General features: G+C 36.1%; 1 protein-coding gene across 1 annotated transcript in view; it reads right to left on the bottom strand.

The window, feature by feature from the left end:
* Nucleotides 1-5,058: 5,058 nt before the first annotated feature.
* LOC146476145 (von Willebrand factor D and EGF domain-containing protein-like) overlaps nucleotides 5,059-12,414 on the bottom strand; it is a gene marked incomplete at its 3' end in the record, with an annotated part of 26,139 nt that continues 18,783 nt past the window's right edge. The window contains exons 6-9 of the mRNA XM_085114976.1: nucleotides 10,960-11,286; nucleotides 8,858-8,931; nucleotides 6,252-6,315; nucleotides 5,059-5,271 (exon numbers count right to left, since the gene is read on the bottom strand). Coding sequence (XP_084971102.1) covers nucleotides 5,059-5,271; nucleotides 6,252-6,315; nucleotides 8,858-8,931; nucleotides 10,960-11,286 — 678 coding nt within the window. The remainder of the gene's footprint in view (nucleotides 5,272-6,251; nucleotides 6,316-8,857; nucleotides 8,932-10,959; nucleotides 11,287-12,414) is intronic.

Below are 12,414 nucleotides of genomic sequence, written 5' to 3'. Positions count from 1 at the left end.
CTAAAGGAAAAAAATATATTCACAAATTTTAGAAAGAAAGTGCTGAATCCTAAAATAAAACAATGCACAGAATTGTTTAAAGTTCATCTTCTCACCGGTATTTGTGAATATTTTACTTCAGATTGTGGATAACCCTAGCGGTCTCGGTGAATTCGAAACTGGATTAGTCAAGATTAATGGTTGCACATTATCTTTTTTTTAATGAGTTATTTTTTGACATATTGTTGTTGTTGTTTTTTTTTTTTTACACTTCCAAAAATGCTGGGGGGTGGGGTAAGGGACTGAAGCCCCCCTACCACTCCCCCTGCTATATGGATCTAGGGATGGGTATTATATTTTTTTAGAGTTTCGGAAGGATGGCCAATGTCTAAAAGAAAAGCGAAACCTCTTTAGCCTCAATTTATGCCAAGAAAAAAAAAATCCTACATAGGTTTAAAAGATTTCTACGTAGTTGTCAGTTTTGGAGAAAAATTCTTACACAAAAAATTATCTTCCTTCGTTCCCCACTCAGAAATATAAATTCCAGTCTCGTCAACACTAGTCATTTCGGATAGTATTTTCCTTGATTTCGTTTAGATGTTACTAAGGTTGAAGTATTTAAATAAGTATGGTTTAGATAATGTCCGTACCTAACCCGATGGTTTCGTGTTGCGTGACATAGAAAGATTGCAATCTCGATTGCGGCTATATAACCGCGTGACTATATTTATCCAACGTTTCCCGCTCAATGTCTTCAATTTCGCAGAAAAATTGAGTTGTTTGCATTAGCATCAAAGGCCACAATTATTTTGCACTATTCTCATCTATGTACTCATTTTTTTTTTTTCGAGAAAACATAAACGTGGAATCTCACCCTTCGTCGTTTGCTGCAAACGCGATTCTAAGCTCGAGCAACTATTTTCAACCCGAAGATTAGGAAAGCAGGTGATACTCACTATGAAGAAAAATGATGTGGTTTCAATTGGCATCTGATGCTTATAATAGTTGTATGGTTTTAGTGGTGTGGAATCAAAAGTGGATACATGGTTTCGGGTTTGTGCTTATTTTTTGTGAGGACTTCAAACGATAATCTTAATTTAAGCGATAAATCTGCTACCATTAATTGTTGCAGATCGGACAAGTTCACCTTTTGTTTCTTACTTATTTAATGGAATTTGTGTTCCCAATTGCTATTAAAATGTAACTCTGTCATTTTGATTATTTGAAAAAGCATTAGTAAATCTTTTTACATTTTTTTACATCTCTCAACTGAGAAGCAACGAATCGCATGTTTACATTGGCGAATACCTTGAACATTAACATGGTTCATGGTTGCAAGCGATTTCATATCGATCTTACAGTTTTTAAAATGTTTGTTCTTATACAGTATCCCACTATTCCGCTTATCTAAAGAATTCAGCAAGTCTTTTTTAGAAAACCAAGCGGCTAAGGATTCATGACATCTCTTAGATTTGATCTGTTAAAAGTGCTTGCGGACAACTCTTACAGTACAAGTAAACAAAAGGCACGAAATGCCGCCGAAGTAAAAGAGCACAGATCTTCATTTCAAATTTAGATTCTCGAGAGGCCATAACACCTCTATCGCCGTTGCCTTGCATGATAGTAGACATATATTTAGGGTCAAAGTACAAATCAACAAGACTTAAGTTTATTTTTTGGATTTTGGCCTAATTCGAGTTAATTAGCTTCAATTTTGTCGATAATCTTGTGTTATTTGAGCCGAACACATTGCAAAAGTTCTCCGATTTTCTCAGAGGGAAGCGTTGCGAGTCCGAGCTTGAAACTTGGCATGGTAAATGTTTAATAACTATATGTTAAGGCTGTAAAGTAAAATTATCGAAAACTGAGGTAACTGGAACACTTTTGTGCCGTTAAATATTACCTATATTTCGCCGCTATTTTTAGTGCTCTACAAAGGTGGTTTTAAAGTGCTCGCTATAATCACAAAATGAATAGATTTGAAAATGTTTAGTAGTGGACAATAAATTAAACAAGAATAGTTGTTCATAGTTTGTGTAAAGTTTGACTTCGACTGAAGTTATTTTAAGCATTTGGCAGTGCTTCGTTCGCGCACCTTATTTTGAACCTTCAGTTGGCCGAAAAACCGCACTTTGACCGCATTTTCAAATTTTTCCGAATCTCTCAAAATTAAAAAGTCGCTGGAATTTTTAAATATGATTTTTGAAAATAGTTCACCAAAGGGTATTTTTGGACAGAATATGAGCGATTCGCCAAATTGGTCGTTGACGGCGAATTCTCGATCCTTACAGGCAGCCGCTCTTAAGGTCTTGCCTTTTTTGTCTTGGTTTAAATAACATGAGTTTAGTCTTCCTTTTTTTAAGTTCTGGGAGAGTTTATTTGCTTTGAACAAGTGTGATAATTTTTCAAGCCCAGAGGTCAAAGTATTAACAGCTAAAACGTCTGAGTGTTTGTGAGATAGAAACAGATGTGAATCATCTGCAAATAGTACCAGATCAATAAGTTTGGATACGTTATTTAAATCATTAATATATAGTAGAAAAAGCAAAGGGCCAAGAATTGAACCTTGTGGTACTCCACAGAGAATACTGTGATAAGAAGAAGAAGGGGCACTAAATTCAACAATTTGTAATCTGTTAGTAAGATCTCTTTTAAGCCATTCTAACGCAAGACCACAAATTCCATTATATTTAAGTTTGTCCACAAGGATATTATGGTGAACTGTATCAAAGGCTTTTGAAAGATCAAGAAAAACACCTATGGCAAGTTCGCATCAATCAAAGGAAGAAGAAAGTTCTTCGTACACATCAATGAAAGCTTATGAAGTGGAGTGACCTTTTCTAAATCCGTATTGGTTATTGGACAAAATACTCAATCTGTGGAAATAGTTAAAAAGATAGTTGTAAACGATTCTTTCAAGAAATTTAGGGAAACAAGGACGGAACCGAGACAGGTCTGTAGTTTGTAAATAGCAAATGATCTCCAGCTTTAAATAAGGGAATCACACGAGCAATTTTCATTTCATCAGGGACAATACCTTGGGTAATGAATAAGTTAATAATATGAGTCAACGGTTCCGCAATAGAGTCAATAGTTAGCCTTATGATTGACAGGAGAACGTTGTCATAACAAGTTGCCTGGCCGGCTGCAAATGTTTTTGAGATAGCAATAATTTCATCTTGGCATACAGCTGGACAAAAAAAAATTGATTGCGGAAAGCACCCGTTTAGAACGTTAAGTGGGAAAAAGATGTTGGCTGAACTTTCTTTACCAAATGAGGTCCAATATTAGAGACAGATACAAAATTTGTTGGCAATTTCAACTGGGTCTTATATTTCTTGATTACCGTCTCTGAATACTGAATTTAGTTTAGTCTTTTCCCTTTTCTTTACGATCTCATTAAGAATTCTTCATGTCAATCGGATGTTTGATTTTGTACCATCTAATTTCTTTTCATAATACAAACGTTTAGAGACTCTCAAAGCATGGTTTTATTATTTTTATAATGTTTATAAAAAGACACATTTTGTGCAGACGGATTTTAAAGATATTGTCTATAGAGTTTGTTCTTCTTTTTAATTTAAGACGTCCTTTTATCAACCAGCGTTTACTTATAAGACGATGATTTGTCTTTACTTACTTCAATGGAAAGCAATTATTATAGATCCCAGAGTATTTTTTTTCTTCAGAAAATTGCCATAAGCGTCCCTTGGATCATTAAATTCGTCAACTGATGACCCCAATAAACGCTTTTTAATTGTTCGATAAACTTGGTTGTAGTATCTTCATTATTGCCCCCCCCCCCCCCCCCCCGAAAAAAAAAACACAAGAAAAGTTGGTTCATTAGTAGTAGCTATTGGAGTGTTTCCAAGGTGGATAGGAAAACCTGATAGATCATCAGATATGTCTGTCAATAGCAATAATAATAATGAATAAATAAAATATAATAATAATACTCTCTCCTTTTTGTCTTCGGCATATTTTCATCCCGTGTTACTTGGTGGTCAATTCAGGTTCTCTACGTTTCGGAAGGTACTGAATTTTTATGGAGATTTAATCTTGCAATATAAGTGGGCCTGGGAAGTCAAATAATAAATGAAATGCCCCTAAATGAGTCCAAAACTATAAAGCGAATCTGAGGCGACTTCCCTTCAAATTTTGAAAGGAACGCTCATCAGAAATTGGGATATCCTGAAAGAAAAGGCAACTTTTTTTATGATCTTACTCTTTCTTTCCCTGTTGTATATGACTACTGTAGTTAATGTAAGTAGCTCTCTAAATTATTGAGAAAACAGAAATCAAAGATGATGGATCTTAAAATTGTTAGAGCAGACTGTAAAAGTAATCCCACTTATCCCAGTAGAAATGCTGGTCAATAATAAAATTGCCTTTTTTCCCCTAGAGCCAATGTATCGATCAATTGAACTTTGTACAAGTTCTGTTCTGATAGCTCAAAGTAATTTAGACCCTTATAGTACTGGTCTTCATCAGGCGATGGTCCTTATCTGGGTTTGTATAAGTATAAGAAGCACCATGGTCGATGATGATTTTTTGGGATAGACTGGAAGTTAAAAATAAGCACAAAACTCGCTTTGGTTGTTGGTGATTAGAGGATTTCGATCAGGAGTCTGCCTTGATACCCATCGGCTGCTTATTGACCGCTGCCCACACTGTTACACCCGAAGGGTTAAACTAAAAGCCAATCGCATAAGGCTACTCTGACAACACCAACAGCTATAATGAAACTTGAATTACAGAAGCTTAAGATGCCTTCGATCAAACAACACAGCAGTCGATCGGTACCACAGCGTACCACTGCGGTAGCAGCAGGTAGTTTAAACAACGAGGATCGAAATCCTCCAATCACTAACAACTGTAGTGAGCATGGTGCTTATTTTCAACTTCAGTAGACTAGTAACCACAATAAAAAGTTAATTTTAAAAAAATATCTTGACCCAATCAAGTAAACCAATGGAAGAGAATGAAAATTAACTGCAATTACGTATACCACTGGCGTCAAGCTTTATATTAATGAAATACCACAGCCATGCAATGAAACGATGCCAAGCTTATTCCTACCTCGTATTCAGTATAGCTCCCTTGGTGTCGAACAAGAATCTGGGTGCCTCTCGTTAAGCGTCTATGACTGGTTATTTGAATTTTCATAGGCATTCCGTGTTTTAACACCAGATCTTTAGTACAGGTATTTAAAACAATTACATCATGCTTTTCCCTGATAGCTACACCACAGTTGCAAGATACACCCCAACAGGTCCATAGTCGTGTGTGGATCTGTTAGGAGAACAAAATAGCATTAACAATTAAAAAGAGCGAGCGAATGAATGCAAGAAAGAAAGAAGGAAGGAATGAGGAAAGAAAGAAACAAACAAACTGGCAAAGAAGTATAGAAGCAAGGAAAGAAAGCTGAAAGGAAAAAAAGGAAGGAAGGAAGGAAGGAAGGAAGGAAGGAAGGAAGGAAGGAAGGAAGGAAGGAAGGAAGGAAGCAAGGAAGGAAGGAAGGAAGCAAGGAAGGAAGGAAGCAAGGAAGGAGGGAAGGAAGCAAGGAAGCAAGGAAGGAAGCAAGGAAGGAAGGAAGGAAGGAAGCAAGGAAGGAAGCAAGGAAGGAAGCAAGGAAGGAAGGAAGGAAGCAAGGAAGCAAGGAAGGAAGCAAGGAAGGAAGAAACAAACAAAGAAACAAACAAACAAAGAAACAAAAAAGAAACAAAGAAAGAAAGAAGGAAGGAAAGAGAGAAATAAATAAAGAAAGAAAGAAAGAAAGAAAGAAAGAAAGAAAGAAAGAAGGAAAGAAAGAAAGAAAGAAAGAAAGAAAGAAAGAAGGGAAAAAAATAAAGAAAGAAAGAAAGAAAGAAAGAAGGAAGGAAGGAAAGAAAGAAAGAAAGAAAGAAAGAAAGAAAGAAACAAGCAGACAGACAAACAGACAAACAAACTAAGAAACAAAGAGAGAAAAAAAGGGAAAAAAGAGACCAAGAAACAAAAAAAACAAAGACGCAGAAAAAGGGAGGGAGAGAGGAAGGAAGGAAGGGAAGGAGCAAAGAAGAGGCGAAGGAGGGAAGGAAGAGAGGAAGGAACCATGAAATGAGCGAACACATAAATGAATGAGTGAATGAATGAACGAACGAACGAATGAACGACGGACGTTGTAGCGAACGAACAAATTTATAACTAAATGGATTAGTAGGTACGCAGCTGATTTCATTTTGGCCTCCTATTGGAAGTGCTGATTTTTTTGCGTTGCCTTTTGTTAACATTACCTCGAATTGCCGTTCTATATTGCGGTACAAAACAAAATCTCCAGGCCTGTAGAAATCATAGTACCTGAAAAACAGATAAGTACCTTTCATTGATACATTTTTCTCTTAAAAAACGCTAAGAAATTTTCATCGAATTCTGGCTGCCTTTGCCGCCCTCATAGCAACTACGGCTTGGTTGGCCTTTGGTGTGCAATTCCGATAATGTCATTAATGTAAGCTCATATACAATTAAACCAATTATTCTATATTAGTAGAAACCTTAGCGACCTGAATCTATTCCTTATCAAAAAGAACATAAATTATTTAATTCCGCATAAGCAATAAACCCTTTATGCACACTAACATTTTACAAATGTTAGTTAATCGGGGCAACTTAATCAACCAATCGCAAATTCAGTTTCATTTTTCATTTATCGCTAGTGGTTTTTGAATGTCACTACACCAAAGTGAGGTCTAGAATTAAGCCAAAAAAAAAAAAAAAGCATTTTGTCATCAGTCGCAAGAGTAACAGTAAGTGTGAAGAAGTTTTGGACAATAGAAATAACCCTTTTAGCCACTATTAAAGTATCTGTATCTCATTACTGGAGGTGTCCGATTAACAAAATTTGACAAACTATTGGGACTTTTCCTATTGTCCGCTGGGTAAAGGATGTCCGCTCGATACGGTGTACATGTCTGCTTAATACAGGTTTACCTGTGCAGGCAACTGCTCTTAAGTTGCATTTTATTGTAAGTGCCTCTTAGTAAATCAGTGCAGCAAAAAACAGTCTCAGACTCAATTAAGCACTTATAAAACCATTTTTTGTGAATAAAAGGGTGTACTCTTGGCAACGTCTTTAATTTTCAACCGACATTTCTTTTCTAAGACTAACTTTCAACCTTGTCCAGAAGGTTTTTCTGCAAGGGGAAAGTCCTGGGAACGAGGTTTACTAGCTTTGACTATACTCTTATTTTATCCATTGCTGTGACACTTCTAGTTATAAAGAGCTTATTTTGAACTTATAAATTGTATTTAAAAAACCCCGGCAACGACGTCAAATTACCTCTCTCCCTATCTTAAGAATAGCTATAACACTCTATTTTGTTTTGGTGATTGTCAGGTCTCACCGTACCGGCCCGCTTACAAGACTTATTCGGAACAATGGTATTTGAGTCTTCACAAAACTTCACAGAACTCTAGAGTAACAATTTCCTTCATCAAACATTAGGCCACCCTGTCACCTCCAATCTAATGGAGTTTACAAGATCCCTGGTAAAGACTGCCCTTGGAGTTGCATCGGAGAAACTTGTAGATGCCTTCAAACCAGAAAAGAACGCATTAGAAATGTTAAGAACTTCCACAGATTTCCAACATTTCTAATCACGCGTGGACTAACAAACACTTAATTGACTTCACTGACTTTCAAAACGCAAGTGTGATTAATAAAGGTGACCGCCGAGTGCGAAAAACTCTTAAGTCATGGCGCACTGTTATGACAATAAAGCAGATAACAATCCCATGCCGTTACCTAGACAGTACTCCGTTCTTTTAAAATAGCTTCATGCAATGAGTTTATTGTACCGCCATTTTTTTGCACTACATTATAATGAGTAATTTCTTAGAAATAGATTTTGTGATAAAAATACACACTAAAAGGTCACGACGTTTCGAGGTCGAAACGTCAAGACTTTTTAGCGTGTATTTTTATCACAAAATCCACTACATTATACTTATTTATATCCATGCCTTTGTGCGCTTTTACCCGTCGTTAAAGGGCTGCAGTCTGGTAGTCGAGAGCTTAGGTTTTATTTTATTTTATTTATTTATTTTAAGTCAGAGCACGTGTATTTTGATTTTAAGAAGTATAATCCTGATGAATCCTCCATTTTTACTCGCAAAAAGGGTTGTTCATAATTGGATCGGGTGATGAAAAAGAAAAACAAATGCTTTGTGGACGTGGTTAAATTACAAAATAGTTTGCAGATCTATCTGTATCTAGCCCAGACATATACTTTTTTTTCTCTATAAACCAAAGGGTATTAAAGCTTTGACACTAGGTGGATAAATAGTGCATTTAAAAATGTTTTCTTTTAGGTCAGCAACGGAAGTGCTGACGTCGTACGTATACACCATTATTGCCAAACGGCAGCCATTTTGAATTCGCCATCTTAAATTTCTGGATTAAATTTGCCCAAAACTTAAAAGAAAAAAAACAAACAAACAAAAAAAGAATAAAAAACAAACAAACTGGCAGAAAAGTAATACAAACGAATAGAGAAATACAATTTAAAATTAGAAAAAAAATAATTTAAAGGTGCGTCAAAAAGGTAACTTTTACCCGATTTAAAATCAGAATATTCTCCTTTTTCAAAAACAATTTGCTCTCAAATTCAATGAACAGTGATCTAACACATCAAAATGTTGCCAGGTTGTTGTCTTTGTTTTGTTTTTCTAGATCTGTAGATTGAAGTTACGGAGTCTGATGGTGTTTGCGCTAATGGTTAAAATATTTTAAACGTTGAAATTTGGCGTGGGAGAATCCGCACCCAACAAATCGAGTAGCTTTAGGCCAAAATATTCACTTCATCTTTATTGACTAAATCAAATCTAAGACATTTTTACTTACTTTCCGTCGAAAGTGGTATAATGAGGGTCGCCATCAGCGGTGCATATTCCAATAGGATTCTCGATCTTTGCTATCTATGATGATAAATAAAGAAAAGCGTTACAGAAACCAACATGGTCATCCTTCAAATGTTTGTGAATGCTTATAAATGTTGAAATTACTTAATATGCAATCTGAGCCTAATTATTAAGTGGAAGAGGAGCGACTCTGGAAACAAGGTTGCTTTTTGAGGGTTCATGCCTGTGCTAGTAAAGAGATCAGCACTTAATTCATTTTACGGTAGCGATCCTCTCCATTAATCAAAGCATGCATGGCTTTCCTTGGTTGATTAAGATATGTCGAGCCTCCATAATAAGTGTCCTTAACTAGAACGTTCCGCTCTAAAAGGGTAAACACTTTTCTTCATTTCACGCCTTTGTGGATGTGAAATGAAAATTTAGATACCGTTCAGTCGTGGCAAGTCGTTGACTCAAGCGTAAGTAAGTAAGTAAGTAAGTAAGTAAGTAAGTAAGTAAGTAAGTAAGTAAGTAAGTAAGTAAGTAAGTAAGTAAAACCTTTATTTTGACAAGATGAGTATTTAAGCTATGCAGCTTGTGGGGTCGTGTAAATAATATAAAAAATACATAAACAATAACTGTAATAAAATTGTAAAGTAAAATAAGACTTATGCCTTCTTATATGTATAAACATAACATTGAAATTTACTATTTACAATAAACAAGTATTCGATCATTGATGGTGTTGTATAACTGCTAAAATCATAGACCTAAAAACTCCTTTCAAGGGGGATCTATCTTCTACAGAATAAATTAGAAAAGTCCATGTCTCTGACCAAAGTAAGTTTGTTAATCATCCTGGAGAAACTTTTCACACTATTCGCCATACGACATTCAATTGGCAAATGATTCCATAAAACTGGACCTCTATAAGATATAGAATGCTTTTTGATATTCGATTTGAAAGGTGGTATTTCCAACTTAAGACTGTTCCTTAGATTATAAGAGGATTGCGATTTCACAAAATGTGTTGTCATGCAGGATGGTAAAACATTGTGGTACATCTTATAAGTTAGTTTCAGGATAGATTGCTTATAGAAAGTTCTTAGAGCGTCCCATGGGAAAAAAAATGCCTCACAATTCCATAATGTCACCACAGCAATTTTCTCATTTGATAATACAGCGGTTTCTAATTCGGTTAACAGAATTCATTTCGAAAACTAAAGCAATAATTATTCTTATTAGATATGGCTGTAGAAAAAGACACATGTTGTTTGCTAGTTGTTTACGCTTTAATGGGTGATTGACAACTGAACGTGAGAATGGCCTTTTATAGAGAAATTTCCCGTGAGATCTCTTAAGATTTACCCAGAGAGAAGCGTTTTTGAATGCCAAGATAATTGGACCTCCAGTCCGACGCTATAATTTGAAGTGGTGGCTTGTATCACACGGCCCATAAAACCCCAATGATTATTAGTTCGTCTCGCGAGGTTGGCTATCGTTAATTCTCCCGCGTTAACTTTTTAACAGCTATAATTTATTAGCAAACAAACAACGGGAGATAATGAATCACGATCTTATAAATGGAGGATTGACTTTTCGTTTTCCCTCATCTCAAAGTGGAGTCGTATAGACCTTATTGGCGACCAATAAATTACTGTAAAGATTAAAGATTAGTCTTACAAGCCTAGTTAGCACATGCAAAATTAAAGAGAATTTGTCCTCCTCTAAAATCAAGTAAGAGTAATAAATCAGAGGCAGTTATGAAGAAGCTCTATTAATTTTGTATTGGCACTCTGGTTTCATTCCACTTGATGGAGCATGCTTGGTGTGCTTTTGTTATATGATATAGGATACTAGACTCCGACTCCTTTGAGGGCATTGTGGTATATAGTCAGCAGAGATATCAGGTTGTCTGCAGAATCCAAAAGGAATAAGGTTTTCGTGATGTGGCCCTCATCCGTCTCAGTCGTTATACAAAGAACGTAAACGCTTCTCTATATAAGACAAACGTCAAAAAGAGATAAGGTTTTTCTGAACGTAAAATAGACCGGGAACGGGAGGGGCAGGGAAAGTTGCTTTTGAATGACTACCACTCGAACTTACAGTGACAGGCAGAGTTTCGTAGCCAAAAGTCCAGAATTGGTGCATCGTAGATGTCACTATGAATGTAAATGCTGCTGGAGCAAATAACTGGTTGTTATTGTCACATACAGCTTGAACTGATATGTTTGTCCAGTCGCTCTCTTCTCCCGCTTTTAAAGTTACTTGACAAGTTTCTGATCGTACGAACGTGGCCTCGTTTCCTGTTCTTTTTACCCATCCAAAGTCAAGTGATACGTCATTACCACGAATAGGTAGTGTTGGGCGGAGTCTTATTCTGTTGGTAGGCGTTGCATCACATTCTGTGACATTTAAATGAGTCGGATAAATCTAGAAATAGTAAAAAATAATAATTACCATTAACACTTAAAGACACCTTTTAATATGGAGGATTATTTAACAACTATCCTGCAAAATCCCGCGGAATATCGTCTGATACTTAGCCGACGAGGCCGTAGGCCGAGTTGGATAAAATCAGGCGATTATTCGCAAGATTGAGCAGGATAATTGTTTTATTATTCAACACATTGATAACAAAGCACAGGTTAATAGTAGAAAAGCTGGAGGCGATCTTTATTTCTCAAAAAAGAAACTTGTAACATTTGATCGCGGACGTGCATGGATGAAAGTGGCGGTTTTGTTCAAGTTTAAGTGAAATTAAGAGAGCGTTGACCGAACTTACTTCAAAATTGAGTACTCGTCTAGTGCGCCAATCGCTCTTGCAAAAATTTCCACAAAGTCATAGCCTCTAAAGCTGAAACCAAACAGTATTTAAAGTTGCCAAAGATTTGTTATGTCACCTGGGCCGAGCATGCTGAACAGACTGGAAAAGCTTTTCAACGATTTCTCGGGTGAGTGTTTCTTTGTTTACTGCGCAATCAATTTCACCGCCTTTCCTCGGTGTTTTGACAAACGAATCTAGTGCTATGTTGCTTGTAAGAACTCTGGGTCTGTTATGATACTAAACGTAATATCCGATCGTTTGCCAGAATAAGGGACAATTAATCAGATACAAAAGTCTAGCGAAAAAAAAAAACGCTGAACTGTAATTTACCAGTTCATAAACAAAAAGGTAAGCAGTAAACGTTTTAGCACTAACCATTACAAATCTTGACAGCAAAAACTTGGTTGCTTTCTTTGTGTTTTATGAAACAGCATTATTAATAATTTGGTGTATTGCGAGGTCGTTACTTTTTGGAAGCGCTCTACCGCTTTTTTCCCGATCGACGAAATTACGTATATCGCAGGAAATCTGTTATGTACGGACAACGTATATTGAGTTCACCATGACCATATTTACACAGTTACGTTTTACAATGTGTTGAATAATAAATAATACTTGCTGTACTGCCTACCCATCACATTTCATGTAAAGCCTAAATCAATTCTTCTTTGGAAGGTAGCATAATATAGCTACCATTCCATTCTTTGGTACCTACCATACCATAGCTACAATAA

The sequence above is a fragment of the Pavona decussata genome, unplaced genomic scaffold (assembly GCF_977016875.1).
Source record: "Pavona decussata unplaced genomic scaffold, jaPavDecu1.1 SCAFFOLD_79, whole genome shotgun sequence".
NCBI lineage: Eukaryota > Metazoa > Cnidaria > Anthozoa > Scleractinia > Agariciidae > Pavona > Pavona decussata.
This window is presented reverse-complemented; position numbering and strand designations above follow the sequence as displayed.